Genomic DNA, 20387 nt, shown 5'->3' with positions numbered 1-20387 from the left:
GTATGCACTTCTGACTGTAAACAAACCCTTCTGGGTTGGCCCCCAAAATATCTTATCCTTTACTCTTCCTCCGCTCAATGGCAAGCTAAGGATCTATTCAACTTCTTCCTCAGAGAAGATGGTTCTTATTTGTGTTTCATTCCACTCTCCCTTCTGACTATCAATCAATTCTTCAACCTTTGCATCCCTTTGCAGCAGGGCCAAAGGGGACTAAACAGCAAAGGAAGTGGGTCTAGCTAGCCATTTTGATCCCCATATATTAATCTCATTTCTATCCTCCACTTTCCACCTTGATCCTTCTCTTAAGAGATCTATGGCCGACCATATGCTCATCCATACTAGAGAAGGGTGAGTGCCCAACTTAGCATCCAGAAAATTCTCATTTCTGAAATATTTTTCTTTGAGTAATACTGCTGCCAAGGAGAGTGGATATTTGAGTATCCTCCACCTTTGTTTAGCAAGAAATGCAACATTAAAACTCTTCAAATCCCTAAACCCCATTCCTCCTCTCCCTTTCTGTATACTCATATTCTTTCATTTCCTCCACACTATCTCTCTCCCCTCCTTCTGACTTCCCCACCAGAATTTAGAGAATATAACATTGATCTCCTTACACAATTTGTTAGAAAGTTTAAAGACACCCATAATGAAAGTTGGAATGGACTGCAAAACAGCCTTGATAAGCACTTCTTTCCCAGCTTGAGACAAGAAGATGTTTCCAACTAGATATTTTCTGTCATACCTTCTCATTGACGTTTCTAAAGGTGTTGAACCTTGATCTCCCTACCATAGTAGGAAGTCCAAGATATTTTTCATAGGAGCCACAAATAAAAGAATTTCCAGTTTCTTTAATGGTATGCTTCTCTAACAGCTGTGTATTGATGCTGAAAAACACATAAGTTTTGTCTTTATTAAGGAACTGTCTAGAGGCCTTTTCATAAACAAACAGTACTTCTTGGATTTTCCTCCAGTCCTAAAAAATATAGGATCTTCTTGAGTTACTGTTTATGTAAGCAAATTTCAGATGATGCTATAGACTCTTAATTGTACTATCTATTTCAAGTGCAGAGTTGATTTTACGACTTCTCTTTATATACTAGAGCCCAAAAGAAAATGAATTGAAAGGAAAAAAAAACTATCTCCATTTTTGCCTGACACGGATATATCCATTTAATGTTAGAAAAACTGCTATATATATAAAAAAATTATACAAAGTAAATCTATAAATTGATATAGTTTCATAGGATTTATTAGATCTATTTTATAATAAAAATAATTTTACAATCTGACATACCATATCAAATTACATCAATTTATAGATTTAATTTTGTTTAATCTCTTTTTATCTAAAGTATTCTCCTATGGGTTATAGTATCTTATTCTTCTTTTTTATTTTTTCGAACACTTGAGGATGGTTGATGAATTCTAAACGAGACTGAATTGAAAGCTGATTCTGTGAATTAGGTCAGAAAACATAATTCTGTATAATTCGATGGAGACAAACCAAGTCAGAATGTCAGATTGCCTTGTTGAATATCATTAACAATTACCCGACAGGTGGGTGAAGCCGCCCCTCGATGGCGCAGTGGTGCGAGACCTGAAAGGCGGACTCTGGCTTAGATTGACCACTCAATAATACGCTCGATCCACAGCAGGGCAGGTGAAATCGTTAATCAATGCATATTTGAACGTACTTTGCGACATTATGTGTGCTTGATTTAAAGAAAAATAAAATAATTTATAAAATAAAGTGATAAATTAACGTGAGTGGATATTTTACATTATATTATAAAAAAAAAAATTATAATAAAATAAATCTAACATATCATATCAAATAATATTAATATATAAATTTTTTTTTATAAATTTTTTTTTTATGAATTTAAAACACTTCTCTTCTTTCCTAAAGATATTTTGCTTTTACAAGCAGTTCAATCCTAAACGTAACAATTTAGGACAGGAAAGACATTTTGCTTTTACAAGCAGTTCAATCCTAAACGTAACAATTTAGGACAATAGTATGTTTAAACGTCTTCAACAAACTCAGGTGCCGTTTGGACAGTAAGTTAAGATGAGATAGATTGAGATGAAAATTTAATAGCAGTTTAAAAAATTTTGTTAAAAAAAAATATCTTAATTTCATATACAAGTTTTGTATAGTAAGCTTTACAGTATTTACTCCCAGTTCCTAACCATGTTACCGTCCTACTAGTGACATACCAACTTTGACAAGGACTACCTGACTGGTGATCACTGACCCGGCCGGCCTAAGTTTGTTGTCAAGTTCATTTCAAGCAACCCCATTGAGCTTGAGCATGGTATAATCAACACCACCCTATTACAGTGTAACAGTCATAGACTCATAACCCTCTTAAGGTGTGTTCTCCAAACCCTTGGTACTTTCCTGAAATCGTATTTCTCCATGGATGCTCATGCAAACTTCAGCATTGCCACTACCATCAGAGTTGCAGTTCCGAAGCAAATCTCCTTGACGCTTTTATCCACTCTCCTCATAATTTCCTCTTCCTTCAAACTCAGCTTCCCAGAATTCTTGATGGTATGGAGAATCGTGTCTCTCAGTTTATTCACTGCCCATGAGAGCCAAACCAGTCCAAACCCAAAACTCGTGTTCAAGAGTTTAGATCCACAGAATGGTACCCTCCCACAAGCTAATTTACTGATGACAGAGAAAAGAACAGCAAGACCAGTCCCGGCAATTCCAGCAGAAAATTGGGTCAGGAGCTCAGGAAGCTCCGGGCCAGATTTCTTTAGAGAAAGAATTGCCGTTTTTCCATTGTACCTTTTGTTAACCATTATTGATAGAAGGCTCTCACAAGCATAGAAATAGTTCTTCTTGCACTCATCCCTCTCTCTGCCAACTTTCCTTTTGTTCTTCTTCTTTGGTGATGGCTTAACCTTTACTTTATTGGGACTGTTATAAATATGACAAGGCAGCATACAAAAAATAAAATGTCAATATTTAAGCAATGAAATGAATTGCGTGAAGAAAGTTCACATATGTGTTCTCACTGTTCAGTAACAAATTCAATTACAACAAATATTTTGTTTTGGGGGAGCTATGATATTCAACTTAAAATTAAAGCGGCGAATGCAGAGAAGTATACAAATATGAAATACCAGTATCACATATGGAAAATACTTTGAGGTGGTGAACAGGGTTTAGAGTGGCAAAAGTTGGACTTTAAAGAGATTGGGAAACAGCCAGTTGGTTATGGCAGAGTTGAAAAGGTGGAGGGAAGGTGGCACTTTGGGTATTCAGGTGGCAAAGTTGTTGAAGGTGAAACTGGAATGGTTGGAGAACGTTTGGAGCTATGCAATATGCAATTGGGTTTCTTTAAGGGGGGAACTCACTCAACCACTGCCCATACCCACTATCCACTGTGTAATATTCAAATTGGCATATAGTCGTACTAAAATGTCAAGTTTTCATAAGTGAACTTGAGTGAGATTTTTAATTGGGGAGTTCAGTTTGGTATGCCATTTTAGTTCTTTATCATACCTTTTGTTCAGTTTCATTCTTTAGTTCAAAGCTAGCATAAAATTCAACTGAAGACTTGTTCTTCTTGTAAAAACTGGCTAAGAAATGCACCAAAATGTGTTAGAAACTTGGTTCTAGTGTAATTACTTCTGTTTTCTTTTAAAGCTTGTTGTACGAATTCTGCAGCTCACCAAGGACACGCTCTGTGGAGTTTGATTATTTCTGTCATAACTAATTTCTTGTGATTTCCACTCTCGAACCCTACCTATATCCTCATTATTACCACTTCAAAGAAGTGAGCATCAACATTTTTTGAATAAATGGAAGATCCTTAGCACAAACCACTTAAATTCTTAGCTCACCAAGTAAACAAGCTCTTTTGTTAGTTTTCATTGTTTTAAATATTGTTTTTTATTGTCATTACCCAAACAGATTTTCAGAACTATGTTTTCTGAAAATAAAATGATATTCTTCCAAAAACATTTTGGCATAAAAAGCAACCAGAAACATTTTTCCACTCTCATACTCTGAACACATCTTTGAGAACAAATTTTAGAGAATAGATCCAAACAGGCCCATAACCTTCAAGAAACTAGATTAGTGTTGCATACCTCTTCAAAGGGACAACAGTTGTAGCTTGAACCTTCAAAGAAGACCCCTGAACATTAGTGACTGCTTCGTTGCTGCCAAGCCTGTACAATATAAAAGTTACTCAAGACTTCGGTGAAAACGACAATAGTTGCAAAATACTAAAATAGCATAGAAATACAAAATCATTAAGGACACCCATTGCTGTCAAATTAAATGCAACATGCCATGATTTCCATCATTTCTGCTGCTCATCATTATGCAAGGTCTATTGATGCAGTCATTATGTGAGGTCTATCCAATCAAGAGGTGGTCAGATCCATAATAAATAGATTTTTTTATCAGTCATAATAAATTGAAATTAGATAATTAAAAAGAAAAATAAAACTATATAGAAGGAACACCTCAATACATTTAAACAAACAACTGCAAATGGTACATAAAAAATATGCGTATAAAATTAAATTGCATTTAACTTCAAAGGAAATCAAAGCAGGTCCAACAATCCATACCTATTATATTGTGGGACCAGCATAGATGGCTTTCTCCATTTGGGTGAGTTTCTCGATAGGTAAACCTCAGCAACAACTGAAAGTAGATCTTTCACCTCCATCCCAGTGCCCATGAATACTACTCGACCATCTTGGTGAACTGCAAATTTTGGACCACAGGCCAAGTCTCCCACAAAGTCCATTGGAGGCTTCTGTGAGAAAAGTTTGCAACTTGGGTAAATAAGAGGAGCAGTTGGCTGTTGATACACATTCAATGCTTGTAACCCCATCAAGTCAGATAGTAAAGACATATCAAATTCCCTTCTCTCCACTTCACTTGGTCCGGACATGAGGAACTTCAATATTTTTTCATGTTTCGTACATTGCTCAGAAATTCCAAAGCTAAATAGTATTGAGTCTGGGTGATCATCTGTATTTGAAACATTTAGGCAAATAAGATTACTTCAGCACGATACAACTATGGAGTGAAGCAAAGAGTAGTTGGGTGTGAAACATTCTGCATGTCATCCCATCAAAAGGAAAAAACAAACAATTATAAAAAAAAAATGAAGACATCATCAAAAGCCCAGGAAACATTAACAAACAAGGGAAGTCTTTCACAGGGGTATTATTTCAGAAACGAACTTTCTGAAAAGGCAATATCCCAAAGTAAAATGAAAAAGGTGTTTGTTGAATGCTACCAAATGTTAGTTTGTGTTATTTTTCCTTTTTTTTGGTACGGGTATCCAAAGTATTCATTTTTGGTTCTTCAAAACAGCATCTGCCTCATTTCTTGTTTCTCTTTTTATTTGTTTCCACTCTAACTTCATAATTTACCCAATCCTCCCAAAAACAGAGCTCCACTTATACGTTCCATGATCACCTCAGCCACCATCACCATCCTCATGGGTCAAGCCCAATGGCTATAATAGCACAAGACATTTCAATTAGCATCTGCATCACTACCACTGCCATGAATGACCACCATAACCACCTCTGTTAACCAAAATATGCACTAAATGCTTAGCATGACAGACATCATTGACCCTCCAAACTGGTCCAATTGAAAGAATTATGATGGAACATTCGGATGTGAATGCCTCATCAATTGAAACATATTCTCCTCCAGGTATAAACTAGAAAGAAAAATGGAGCTTCTCAGTAAAAAGAGAAGGAAAATGATGAAGATACATCGATATCACACAGGAAAAGATAATAATAAAACCTAACAAAAAAGGTGGAAATAACAGGAGGGAAAGATTACAGTTTAGGATTGCTTTAAAGGCTAGACTGAAAAGAGTGTCACTTCCGTTCCCACACACTTCGTGCGAATGAAGTTCACAGTAGCATTCCTTTGGTTGTTTTAGATAATTCTTTCTTCAACATCCCATGAAAAGAGGTCAAACAAGCATATAAATATAACACTACTGACAGTGGGAGATGAATGGTGTCCAGAATAAACAACAGAAAAAGGAAACTATTAAATAATTTCATTTCAAACAATTGCTGTAATCTTTTTAGTAAGTGATAAGTAACAGAGATATGAATGCCTAAAGGAAAATTTAATTCAAACAACCATAGCATCTGAAAAATGATGATCAAACCTTGCACATCAATGAGCACAGGCTTTTTAACTGTTGAGTCAATCTGGACAAACTGACTAGAGTCAGCCAACCCACATAGGGGTTTTAATGGCTCCTCATAATGATTTGGCCTCATAGTAAGTGTTCTTGATCTTATTATCTCATGCTTAGCTCCATAACTTGGCAAAAGATGTTGAGAATCCTGCATTTTGAAAGCGAAAAGAAAACTTGTCAATGCAATCAAGAAAATTACAAAATTGAGTGACAACCACACTAAGAACTAGATAATAAACATTTCAACAGTAGCTTAAGATTTAATAATGCAATATAGTATAACAAGCAAAATATTACTAATAACAAAAAAAAACTTTTAAAGCTATATTAGAGGCTATTAAATTAAGAAACAAAAACACAGACTAATTACACAAAACTTATGTCCTCTTGAAATTGTGTTAGAGGGTTTCACCAAATGAAGTAGTAAAACTCAAAAGTAAAACAATTACTGTAACATGATAAGGATCATAATTTAATTAGAAATCGAGATCTCAAACTTCAAAACTGAATAGAGATATCAACAAGTTCTACTAAAGCCCAAATTCCCAAATAACAGAAAGTTGGGCATCAAATAAATAGGACATTTTACACAAGAAAGGGAAAAAATAAAAAAGCTTAACTCCTCATTTTGGCACTAAATAAGTAGAATAACTGACAAATAAAGTTCTTAGGCTATCAAGAATAAATGATTAACCAGCTAACAATCATCTCAAATGTCTTTTGTCCATCTAAATTGATGGTTCAACTCAAGCTACCACATAAATAAACCAATAAGTAGCTGATAATCGATGTGTCAAAATAAGTTGAAAATAAACAAACTCGAATAAATAACTAATTCACTAAAATTACTTAAAACCAAATAATAGTTACTAATTAAAAAAAGCATCGTCAAAGCCACACGCTAAAATGGAAATAAAACTAAAGTTATAAACAACCATTCTGACCTGTAATTTTTCCTCACGTACGTGAAATCCCTTCAGTAATTTAAAAAGAAAGTGGAAAAATCTAATCAGGATTTCACCAAGCCTGCAAAACTCTGGCCTAGATCTACAACCTAAACTACTACAAGATATGAACCCAAAATAACCACATACGGGATGAGCTCAATAAACCAAGCTGGGCTAAAACATAAATGAAACAAATCGACAAGATGACCATTACTGAAACAAGAATCCTAAAAACAAATCAATTAAATCAATTAGATTATAATTCAACAACCCATGTCACCAAATCAATTAAATCCAAAAAACAAATATGCTGATCAGACTGAGACAAACAGCAAACACAGTATCAAAGACTTAACAAGGCAACCACCCAAGCAAACAAACCCAACAGATCATATAATTGCCATTAAATTGAACTTGTGATTTACCTTGAGGATCCTGCCTTGTTCTTGGTGCAGAACAAGCCCGGGAAGGTACCCCTGAGAAGCCATTAAGCAAAGCTTGGCAACCATACCCAAGAGAAACCCAAGTTCAGAAAACAAGTTCCTGAAAGCAATCTCTCTTTTTTGTGCCTTTGTAAGCCACCATAAGCTTATCCGTCCCTGCACCTCAAAAACTCCGTTCACAACTTGCCTTTTTGGTGGCACCTAAAAAAGACAAAATATTTAGAAAGGGTATTTTTTTGTTTTCCAATCGTTTTGATCCAGAATCTTGTGCATGGGATTTGTGGCACGCACGGCCTTGAAATTCCAGGTTGGACAGTTGTAGCATCAGAGTGGACAAAAATGTCTTTGTCTCTTCTTGGAGAGTCGGATTTCTTTCTCCTGAGCCGGGTGCACGCCTGAGTCATATTGACCGTTGGATTTCCCAAGATTGTGACCCACCTGAATTGAATAGGGATTTATTGTCAAATATCACTCAAATATAAATTTTTTTTATTTTTTTATTTTTTTCATTTAATCCTTACAAATTTTATAAATTTTAAAATAAAATACAAAAATTAATAAAATTTTTCAAGTTTCAAAACAAAAATAATATTCAAACAGTTTTTAAATTTATAATATTTTTATTCAACTATTTCTCTCTTATTTCTTAAAATCCAACCAAACATCTTAACTCACAATTTCACTACCATTCACCTAATTCTAAGATACTCCAAGTGTCCAAACAAGCCATTTTGTTTGCTAAGAAAAATAGTTACTGTTGTAAAATTAAAAAGTAGCAGCAAGAGAATTAGCGAATTGCAATGCAAAACTAGCTCATCAAGAGCTCAATATTATTCACTTCGAATTTCTTGTGTTAAACAAATAATCATCATTAGGTTATTTTATAGGCATAAGAGGATAACGAATATGAAAGGGTGATACATGAATTAATAAGATATATTCATGAATTTAGAAATTCCATAAGTTAATACATGAATGGGTTAGAATCCTAAGAGGTGGAATCTACATAGTCATCCACCAAGTTCATCTATGCATTTAAATACTACCCGTTCGATGGTCATACACAAAAAAAAAATGACTCGTTAAAACCTTACCAAAGAAAATCCTAATAAAAAAACAAAACAAAACAAAAAAAAAAACTAATGGCAAAGGAAAAAGAGTACTATATTTTTATGTATCAATGTTGTAGGATTGTCTCATTAAAACCTTGTAAAAGAAAATCTAGTGGGAATAAACCTTAGTGAAGGAAAAAAAATACAATCTGTATGATTATTTTCCCCTCCTCAAAAGTGTGTAGAGCTTCAATCGTTTATGATGGAATATCATTGAGTTGACGAATTCCAATATTGTACACCAACTTCTTAAATGTTACAGCAGATAATGCTTTAGTGAATGATCCACCATAATATCATATAGTCTTATTTGCTTGACACCAATATCACTCCCCTTATGGAGCTTATGTGCAGAAATGAACTTTGTCTGATTATGATTGGTTCTATCATTTTTGATATAGTCTCCCTTTATTTGTATGATATAAGTAGCATTATCTTCATATAATGTTGTCAAGTTATCTTTAATTGTGGATATACCACAATTTTTTCGAATATATTGAATTATTGATCTTAACCAAATGCATTCGCAGCTGGCTTTATGAATTGTAATAATCTCTTTGTGGTTGGAAGAAATAGCAACTAATGTTTACTTGATGGATCTCTATGAAATAGCAGTACCATCACAAGTGAATAAATATCCTATTTGTGATCCTCCTTTATGGAGATCGGTAAGATAACCCGAGTATGCATAACCAAGTTTGTTGACACCATTTCAATGCCTTCAAGCTGGTGCAGAATTGTATCTTGCTACTAAGTTAATTGAAATGTAAATTAAATTATTTTCAAATCCTTATTTTATTAGAAATTCACTGAGATGATTGTACCACATGCGTCCGGATTACTTTAATCCATATAAAGATCTTTCTAGTTTGATAGAATAAATATTTCAATATTTTGAATTACATGCTCCAAACATTTTAATATCCTTAAGGAATTTTCATATATATATATATATATATATATCATTGTCGAGAGATCTATATAAATATGTTATAACAACATCCATTAAATGCATATCTAAGCTTTTTGTGACTACTAAGCTAATAAAAAAAATCTAAATGTAATTGAATCCACTACTGAGATATATATTTTTTCATAATCAATATCATATTTCTATGAGAAATCTTGTACAACAAATTGTGTTTTGTGTCGCACAATCTTATTTTTCTCATTACTTTTATGTACAAATACACACTAATATCCAACAGGCATCAAACGTTTAGGTGTTTGGACTATAGATTCAAAGACTTCATATTTCGCTAGTAACATCAATTCTACTTTAGTTGTTTCTTTCCATTTTGGTCAATCATTTCTATGTCGACATTCTTCAATGGTTTTTGAAAAGTAGTTTTCTCATACTTACATAATGTATCAAGATCTTGTTATTGTCAGATACATTTTCATTTTCAGAAGATTCTGCTTCAAGGGATTTTATTCTTGGAGAATTTTGTACAAAAAGTTTGGATGGATATATAGCTCTTGTTGTCTATTTTGTGTGTATCGCCTCTTTAGAATGACCAATTTCTTTTATTTGTGTTTTCTCTTTTAGTAAGTTTTATTTTTTGCATAAATAGGTCTTTCATGCTTCAAGCGTGTCTAAGGAGTGGTTTGGATACCAAAAGCATCTCATCTGATCTAATCATTATAATTTTTCTAAATTTTCAAATAAAATGCAACAAATAATTCGACTTTTTCAAATTTCAAAACAAAAATAATATTATAACAATATTTTATTCCACTTTCAACTTTCATTTCATCTTAACTCACTGTCCAAACCACCCCTTAGACTCATTAGCTATTGATTTATTTGATTGTCTTACAGGGACATTGATCTTTACTGAAGTATTAGTAGTTGGAATGTGAGACTCCACTACTTTCTTATTATCAATAAAGGAATCCGGTAATTGATTTGCAATAGTTTGCAAATAAATGATCATTTGAGTTTCCAGACAACATTGATTTGTACAAGGATCAAGATGAGATAGCGTCAAAGTATTCAATGATATTTGTTTTCGTGCTTTTGACAAGTTTTCTCCCTTAATGGTGGGAAGATCGTTTCATCAAAATGACAATCCGCAAAGAGAAATAATAGTTGTAGTCATGAGTGCGCAAACGCCATGCAATCATTTTGAAAAAAGTGAATAAATACAGGACCCACATGAAAAGAAATTAATTTTTTTATAGTGGATCTTACTCTTTTTCAAAGCGACTGCACGGCATTTGCACATTCCATAACTGTATGTAGCATTACTCATCCTCAAAACGTGCCTTAAAAATATCTTCAGTTAAAGGCTTGAGGTATCTAATGATGGATGGAGAATCAAAACCAACATAAATTCTAAATCTACATTAAAGACTCATCTTAGTGTGTTAGTGAGGTGCAATCAGAACATGCCTAACACAATCAAAAGTACGAAGATAAAAAAAAAAATATTTGGCAGTTAGCCAAATGCATGTTGCAATGGGAGAATATTTATTATAGGCAGTTGGTCTTATTTGAACCAATGATGCAAAATACAAAATTACATGTCTCTAAGCAAAGATAGATAGTTTTATTTTCAAAAGTAATGGTCAAGCAATTAATTGCAAATGTTTAATAAATGACTCAATTAAACCATTCTGAGTATGCATATGGGTAGCATGATTTTCAACATTAATCACAACTGACATAAAAAAATAAGTAAAAGTTTTAGATATAAATTCTCCTACATTTTCCAACCAAATAGACTAAGATTAGATAATCAGGAAATCAAGCCCGCTATCAAATAACTTGTGCAATAAATCTAACAAATTCAATATTTCAAATAGAGAGCAGATAAACACGCGACCATCTAGTTGATGTATCTATTAAAACCATAAAATATATAAATGGCCCACATGGTGGATGTATAGGTTCACATATATCTCCGTGAATATTTTGTAAAAACGTGGAAATTCAATAAATACCTTGGAAGGGGGTGATATGATAATGAGCTTTGCTACACAACCTCCACCACACTCCACACTCCACACTTTTTTAAATTTTTAATATTTTTTTTAAATTTTTTTTTGAGTTTATTTTTTTAAAATTATTTTAAATTTTTTATTCATTATTTATATAATAAATATTTAATAAAAGAAAAAAATAATAAAAATTAAAAATAATGTGGAGTGTGGAGGTTGTATGAATAGTAGGAAGTTGAATAGATTTTTTGTATGATAATTAGCTTTCATTTGGAACATGCTACATATGGATAATCACATGGTAAAAGAATATTTTGGCTCTTTAAGGAATGTCCATATGAATTCTCAATTATTCGATGCATCATCATTAATCCCATTATACTAAGAAGATCATGTCAAAGTATAAAGATTTTTGGATCAAAATATTTCTAGTGCACTATGATATTTCATTTAATTGTTGTATAATATAATCCAGAATGAAAAGTTGACAATTTTTCTAATACGAGTTTCTAGCTTAAATTTATTGTTGTAATGTAAAGATATTCATTACTGCCTTCATTGGTAGTTTCAACATAATAACCATTATGATAAATATCTTTAAAACTAAATAAATTTCTTCTAGATTTTGAATAATATATAGCATCGTTAATACAAAATCTTATTCATTTTGGTAATATGATATTGGCTCTTCCGAAGCTTTCAATCAGGTACAATAACCTATATATTGTATTGACATTTTTTCTATTTAAAATTAAATATTGAAAATATTTATTATTTTTAAGAACTGTCTACTAGACACAGATCTTCACCTATTATGTTGGAATTGGTCAATATATCAATAGAATTTATATCTCCTTATAACAAAAATATGTATAAAATTTTATTAATGCAAAAAAAAAAGTTTAATGAGATAAATTAAAAGATAACAACTCAAAGATAATGTGTTATAATAAAGAAAGAAAATTAGTTGTTATGGTTATATGCATCACTAATAAAAAGACCATTGTCTCCGTTAGGATTCACAAAGAAATAAAAAGCATCGAGATGAGTTGGATCCATCCTATTTGGATTTTTAAACTAAGTTAGATGATCTTCTTAAAATTCATTTCGACCCCTCTTTTTTTTTTTTCCATAGATGCTTGATACAAGTCTACCAAATGTTTAGGTTTACGACAGGTATGTGACAAATGTCATTTCATACCACACCTGTAATATTTATCTTCATATCTCTTTATAGGCTTATTCTGTAAGCCTTTGTTTTCATCTTGCTTTATCATAGAGCAATTCCACTTTTGGTGATATGTAGCATTTTTCTTTGAAAAACTTTGAGTACGCTCCACTTGATTTTGATAGTTTTTTCTATTATGTCCACGACCATGATTTTCTTTATTACGATGAAATGGAATTCCATTCGCTTCAGAAAATGAAGTAGAACCGGCTGGATGAGACTAGTAATTTTTTAGTAACAACTCATTATTTTGTTCAACCACTAGTAAATAAAATATAAGTTCATAATACTTAGTAAACTTTCGCTCTCGATATTGCTGTTACAGGAGCACATTCAAGATATGAATATATTATATATTTCATTTCAAACATATCATCGTTAATAGCTTTTTTTCTACACAATCTCAATTGTGAGTTTTTTTTTTCAAAAAAAAAAAAAAGTGTAGAGTTTTATTTACTAATAATATTGCTTCAGGTGAATCCAATCATATCAAGATTTTGAGAGGATCATGGTCTTCTGGTGCTTGTATCTCTCTCTAAAATTATTTCATAGAACTCATGGATATTTTATTGTGAGGTACTCAATTTTCAATTTTTTATATAAATGGTGGGGAAAGAAAATTATTGCCTTAGTGCAATCTTGCAACGATGCTTCATTTACTGCTTTAATAATACTTTCAAAATTCATTGCATAAAGATGAATCTTAGCATCAATGATCCATGATAAATAATTGTTATTAGAAACATCAAGGGCAACAAATTCAAGTTTTGTAAGATTTGACATGATCTGTAACAAATATATTCAGTATTAAATGAAAAAGAAATATTTAAAATCAAACTAATGTAAAGAAGACAAGAATATTCATCGCATTGATATGATAGCATTATACTCTATATAATATCACATAGATCATATCAAGATTTTATAAAATTATTTTATCGCAATAAGTAGATATCAATATTTATACAAGGGAAACGTAAAGTGGCTTGAAAATGTTATCCAAATATCTTACCAAAAATCACATAGAAGAGAACTTCCATTCTAAGTGTAAGGGGTTTTGCCCTCCTATCGGGTCATATAGCAAACCCACGAGGGATCACTGGGGAAGTAAGTCAAAAGAGCCCGATCAAATCCAACAACCCTCCTCTAATAGGAGTCAGTGGGCCTTTACAGAGTACTTAGCCCATGAGCAAAACCCGCACATAAATCAACCCATGTGTGGGGAAAGCGAACAGTAGGGGCAAATGAGACTCACCGCCCTGACACTTTTCCGATGACACCTACACTCGGGAACCTACGTAGGTTGGTGAGAGGGAAATATATGGATATATTGACTTAAGTATCGAAGACTCTCCGGCCTCCACCAAGGCCCTCTACTCTCTGTGTTTTCTTGAGTGAGCAAATAAAAGACCCAAGTTACTGGAATCCAACCCAAAAGCGTACGAAACACGACGTTAACACTAAAAATTCTACACTACATACTGCTTACGAGATATAATTTGATTTGAAAGATAAATTTTAAAATTTGAATCTTACAAATCAAATTTTACCAATTAAGTGATATAGATGGCTCAAGAACAGAATAACAGCTTAGATAAGGAATATGAAAGATTGATACATGAATTAATAAGATATATACTTGTATTTAGAAATTATAGTAGATGATACATGAATGAGTTAGAATCCTAAGGGGTGGAATCTACATGGTCGTCTATCAAATTCATTTATGCATTTACAACAATTATTTGAACTTTTTATTTATTTATATGACAATGTGTAACAATAAAATTATTAATGATTTTAAAAATATAAACGGTTGTTATTCTCTTCCTATCTTAATATATTATATGATGAAATTTTGAGAGATATAATTACAGAGGTTCTTATTGCTTATTGAGGAGAAAAACTGATCTTATTTCAATTGATTCTTGCGGAATATATACACATAAACAGACTCTATTCTAGGAAGGAAAACTACAATTAATCCTAGCATTTACAGCAGCACATCTACACGAGAATATTCTAGCTATTACAGAGTAATTAATTTCTGTTACACTCAGATTTTCAGCCTTTAAATCAGGACGTGTGATCTTGAGCTTGATTGGAGGAGTCTTCCCTTATACGCCCCCGCAAGATGGAGGAGCCATTAGCTAAGCCAATCTTGATTTTGAGAGAGTCCAGACGTTGTTGTGATAATGGCTTGGTCAATAAGTCTGCTAGCTGATCTTGAGTGTTGACATGTTGAACATGGAGAATTTTCTTTTGAACCATATCACAGACAAAATGGAGATCAATCTGAATGTGTTTCATCCGAGAGTGCTGAATAGGATTGAAAGTAAGATGAGTTGCACCCAAGTTGTCACATAACAGTGCTGGTGAAGCTTTTATTGGGAGACCAAGTTCTTTGAATAATGAGAGCAACCAGACTGTTTCGGAGGCAGCATTTGCAAGAGATCTATACTCAGCCTCGGTTGATGATCTGGCAACAGCTCACTGTTTTTTGGAACTCCAAGAAATAGGATTGCATCCAAGGAAACTTATGTATGCTGATGTGGATGTACGATCATCAAAATTTCCCGCCCAATCAGCATCGGAGTATGTGGTAAGATCAAAGCTGGAATGTTTTTTAATGTGGATGCCATGGAAAATTGTTTTTTTCAAGTACCGGAGAAGTCTCTTTGCAGCTGCCCAGTGAGTTACTGTGGGTTTGTGCATAAATTGTGACAACTTATTGACAGAGAAACAAATGTCCGGGCGTGTAAGAGATAAATACTGAAGGCCACCGATAACACTTCTGAATTCAGTGCTATCAAAGGATGTGGTTCCATCAACCAACTTCAGGGCCATGCTTGTAGACAACGGGGTAGATACTTCCTTTGCACCCATCATATTGGTTTTTGAAAGAAGGTCCCGGATGTATTTGTGTTGAGATAGGAAAAGACCAGATGTTGTAGGAATAACCTCCATGCCCAAGAAGAAGTGAATCTGACCCATATCTTTTAAGGAGAATTGAATTCCAAGTTGTTGAATGATATGAGACAGAAATTTCAGATCACTACCAGTGATAACCAAATCATCCACATATACCAATAAATAGCACAAAACAGAGTTTTTTTGATATATAAACAGAGAGGAGTCTGCCTTTGAGTTTTGAAACCCGAGACTCATGATGGCCATTTTCAGTGCTGAGTACCAGGCTCTAGGAGCCTGTTTTAGGCCATAAATGGCCTTATTTAGCTTACAAACATGAGTAGGATTCGAGATGTCTTTGAATCCCGGGGGTTGAGCCATATAAACTGTTTCTGTCAACTGGCCATGCAAAAAAGAATTATTAACGTCAAGTTGTCTCAAAGGCCATCCCTGCATCACAGCAACTGTTAGAATAGTTCGAATTGTAGCAGGTTTCACAACAGGGCTAAAGGTTTCTTTGTAGTCCAACCCATGACGTTGGTTGTAGCCCTTGGCGACAAGGCGTGCTTTAAATCTATCTATAGACCCATCAGATTTTCGCTTGATCCGAAATACCCATTTGCATCCTACGGGTTTACAATTATTTGGAGGAGGGACCAGTTCCCATATGTTATGTCGCATAAGGGCAGTGAGTTCGTCTGACATGGCTGTTCTCCAGTGTGATTCACGAAGAGCTTGCCCCACACAAGTTGGTTCGATGGTGCTAGGAATGGGATGTTTGGTTGTGGAATTTAGTTGTTTGGGTTTATGAATGTTGTTCATTGACCGAGTGGTCATGGAATGGGTTCGGGTAGGCAGTGGTGCTGGTGAGTCGCAAGGAGCAGAAGTAGTGCCAAGATCCAAATCAGAGTTGTGCGTGGGTGTAATTGCATGCGAATTGAGTGAGGAGGTCCGAATAACATGCGATTCAAGAGAATTAGGGCATGAAGAAACAGAGTGCAAAGGTGAGGAATTAAGAGAAGAGAAGGGAGAGGCGTTACCTGGAGGTGCTGCGGAGATGTTCTCACCTACCGAAGTCACTGGTGGAAGCGTCGGAATGAATGAAGGCGCACCGTGGATGGGTAAATCACTCGCCGAGGACAACAAAGGATCTGGGTTTGCATAAGGACCATTTCGGTTTTCATCAAACAAAACATGTCGAGAGTGATACACTTTGTTGGTAGATGGATCAAGACACTTGTAGGCATTTTGGGTCAAAGAATAGCCCACGAAGAGGCAGGGAACTGCTTTGGGCTGCATTTTTTGTGTGTTATACGGTCTAGTGAGAGGAAAGCATAAACAACCAAATTTTTTTAGCTTCAAATAATTTGGTTGTTGCTTAAATAATGCTTCAAACGGTGAGATGTTTTGAAGGAGAGGGGTTGGTTGACGATTAATAAGATATGCTGCAGTGGAAAAGGCATGAGGCCAATATGTCAAGGGTAAAGATGCATCATGTAAGAGGGTAAGGCCCGTTTCCACTAAGTGACGATGACGACGCTCAGAAACACCATTTTGTTGCGGGGTATGAGGAGCTGTGGTGTAATGGCTTATTCCATGAATAGAAAAATATTTTTTTAAAGCCATAAATTCACCACCGTTATCCGAATAAATGGTTTTGATTTTGGATTGAAATCTGGTTTCCACAAGATGTTTAAATTGAGGAAATATTGTGCTAACACCAGATTTTGTTTCCATAGAATAAAACCAAATATATTTTGTGAAATGATCAACCAAAATAAGATAGTAACGTGATCCATCAATACCAATGGAATTGGAGGGTCCCCATACATCAGTATAAATTAAGTCAAGAGGAGCATGACTTTGAAGACTATTTTGCCGAAATGGAAGTTTGTGGGCTTTATTAACGGAACAAGAGGTACAAAGATGAGAAACATTTTCTTCTTTTTTTATTGGAAGAGAAAAAAAATTGACAAGTTGGTGGACAATTTTATGAGATGGATGTCCAAGACGCTTGTGCCACCCATCAACGGAGGTCCTTTCATGCACGTTGGCAACCATGTGTGGAGAAGATTTCACCATTGACTCTGGAAGGGTGTAAACACCATTTTCACACGCACCATTAACTCCGGAAGGGTGGACCATTGCTATTTCGATATTGGGCCGAATTATTGTTGTTCGGTGGGGCTCCATTTCGATGATCAAAGCCATTCGGTTTGGAGTAGCCTTTAGAAGAATGGCCTCCAGAGGACGAACCAGAGCCAGATCTGCGATGAGAGTAGTTGGCGGAGGCAACCAGCTGCTGAAAGTTGGCTTCAAGACGGCGAAGGTACACATCGTGACTTACAAGAAGGTCGTGTAACTCTTCGAAGGTGAGGGGGTGCTCCCGTGCACGGATAGGAGCTGCGATTTCACGAAAATCAGCACCCAGTCCATTGAGAATGTAAAGGGTGAGATCATCTTCAGAGATGGGGTGATCAATAAGTGAGATTTCATCGGCAAGAGATTTGGCAGTGTGCAGGTACTCTTGAACCGATTGATTTCCCTTTTTGATCAGAGTTAGTTCCTCTTTAAGTTGCATTGCCCTAGTCCGAGACTTGCTTGCATACATTGTATGTAATTTTTGCCATGCTTCTTGGGAGGATTTTGCAATGGAGATGAAGGGTGTGATAGTGGTGGTCGTGGATGCCAAAATGGCACTGAGGATAAGTTTATCTTGTCTTATCCAGTGAGTGCGTTGATGAGCGGAAATGGAGAGATCATTGGTTTGCGGGCAAGGCTTGTCTCCAGTGACATAGTCAAGGAGATTATATCCAATGAGGAGTGCTTCAAACTGAGCACGCCATTGAGGAAATGTGGAGGGGGTGAGTTTTTCATTGATCTGAGATGTGATATTGAGAGCAATAAGGGGAATGTCTGTGGGAGATGTTGGAGTGGTGATCGGATTATGAGTATTTTCAGAGTGGGGGATCGAATTCTCGGTGGAGGATGGCTCTCCTGATACCATGATGGAATTTTGAGAGATATAATTACAGAGGTTCTTATTGCTTATTGAGGAGAAAAACTGATCTTATTTCAATTGATTCTTGCGGAATATATACACATAAACAGACTCTATTCTAGGATGGAAAACTACAATTAATCCTTGCATTTACAGCAGCACATCTACACGAGAATATTCCAGCTATTACAGAGTAATTAATTTCTGTTACACTCAGATTTTCAGCCTTTAAATCAGGACGTGTGATCTTGAGCTTGATTGGAGGAGTCTTCCCTTATATTATATTGATAAAATAATTTATAAAGCCTTAATTTTTAATAAAATAACATGATATTTTGAAAGAATGAAATAGTAATATATATTACCTTATTGGAGATATATGTTAATTCGTCGATCGATCCAAGTTTTTCACCAATAATAATTTAAAAAACTAATAAAAAAATAAAAATTCCTTTTGACCATCTCCGTGTTCTATTTTTGTTTCAATAAATTCGTCCTGGAAATTAAAGATGCAATCATACCTTCACCTAACAATTGGAAAAAAAATTCCAAGTCTCAATTATAATTAATAGCATGCCTGCATCGATCTGAATATATGTCTGTCGAGGGCAGAGACATTGATATTTGATGCAGCTAGCTAGCTAGCATAAGATCATGGGAGTTATGTACCTTGTTCTTTCCCAATCAGCAGGCTTTAGTTGACCCTTTTAAGAACCCAACCACCAGCATGATTTGATCTGCAGACCTATCCTCCCGGGTCTTCGTAAATTGATCATGTCATTTCACCAACCCTAGCTAGCATGCATAAAAGTGCCAAGTCTTCAGCATGTACTAGCTAGTTTCTAATATTTGGAATTAAGAATCAATTTAACTCAAATTTATTTCATCAATAATTATTTAATATCCTTTAAAAAAAGTAAATAAATATAGGATCCACATAAAAATAAATTAATTTTTTAATAGTAGACTCCACTCTTTTTCAAAACGATTACACGGTGTTTAAGTATTCCACGACTGTATGTAACATTACTCATATGTATATATATATAATAGGTCATACCGTTAAAAAATAGTGTTTATATACAAATTTTAATAACATGAGATTTTAAAATAACCTGAGTTTATTTTTTTGATAATTGTGGGTGTCTGGGTAAACTTGAGTGCATCTCGACTAATTTTATGAGGTTCTGAAGTTAACGATCAGGTAAACCTCTAATGACTTTAAGGAGACTCAAACTCGTAATTATTGGAGAACAAATTTCAAACCAGACCAACTGAGCTACCTCTCAAAATTTAATATGAGTTTATATATTGCATGAGAATTATTTTAACTGTAAATAAAATTTATAAAATTAAGTTTATAAATTGACATGATTTAATACTTTACATTAGATATTATTTATCGTTTAAAATTTATCTAATCGTTTTCCAAAACAAAGTAATCGTGACACATCGTAGAATTAATGAAAAACTACTATTTTTCTATTTTGGTGTGTCATTTTGTTTTTTCTAGACTTTTTTTTCTGAAGAACTAAACAGGAACAAGATCAGTGGACTAATGTAGGTAGTCCATTCGGGACCAAGTTTG

At 34.3% G+C, this 20387-nt stretch overlaps 1 protein-coding gene across 1 annotated transcript; it reads right to left on the bottom strand.

Annotated features, from left to right (window-relative positions):
- Nucleotides 1–2089: 2089 nt before the first annotated feature.
- LOC109010930 lies at nucleotides 2090–16503 on the bottom strand. The gene is made up of 7 exons (XM_035695869.1): nucleotides 15554–16503; nucleotides 7920–8043; nucleotides 7588–7806; nucleotides 6183–6363; nucleotides 4600–5008; nucleotides 4111–4191; nucleotides 2090–2932 (listed from the first exon to the last, which is right to left on the bottom strand). The coding sequence occupies exons 1-7, from the start codon at nucleotides 16501–16503 to the stop codon at nucleotides 2431–2433; spliced, it is 2466 nt and encodes an 821-aa protein (XP_035551762.1). The 3' UTR covers nucleotides 2090–2430.
- Between the last annotated feature and the right edge of the window lie 3884 nt (nucleotides 16504–20387).

Source organism: Juglans regia, chromosome 11, assembly GCF_001411555.2.
Source record: "Juglans regia cultivar Chandler chromosome 11, Walnut 2.0, whole genome shotgun sequence".
In the NCBI taxonomy this organism is placed as follows: domain Eukaryota; kingdom Viridiplantae; phylum Streptophyta; class Magnoliopsida; order Fagales; family Juglandaceae; genus Juglans; species Juglans regia.
This window is presented reverse-complemented; position numbering and strand designations above follow the sequence as displayed.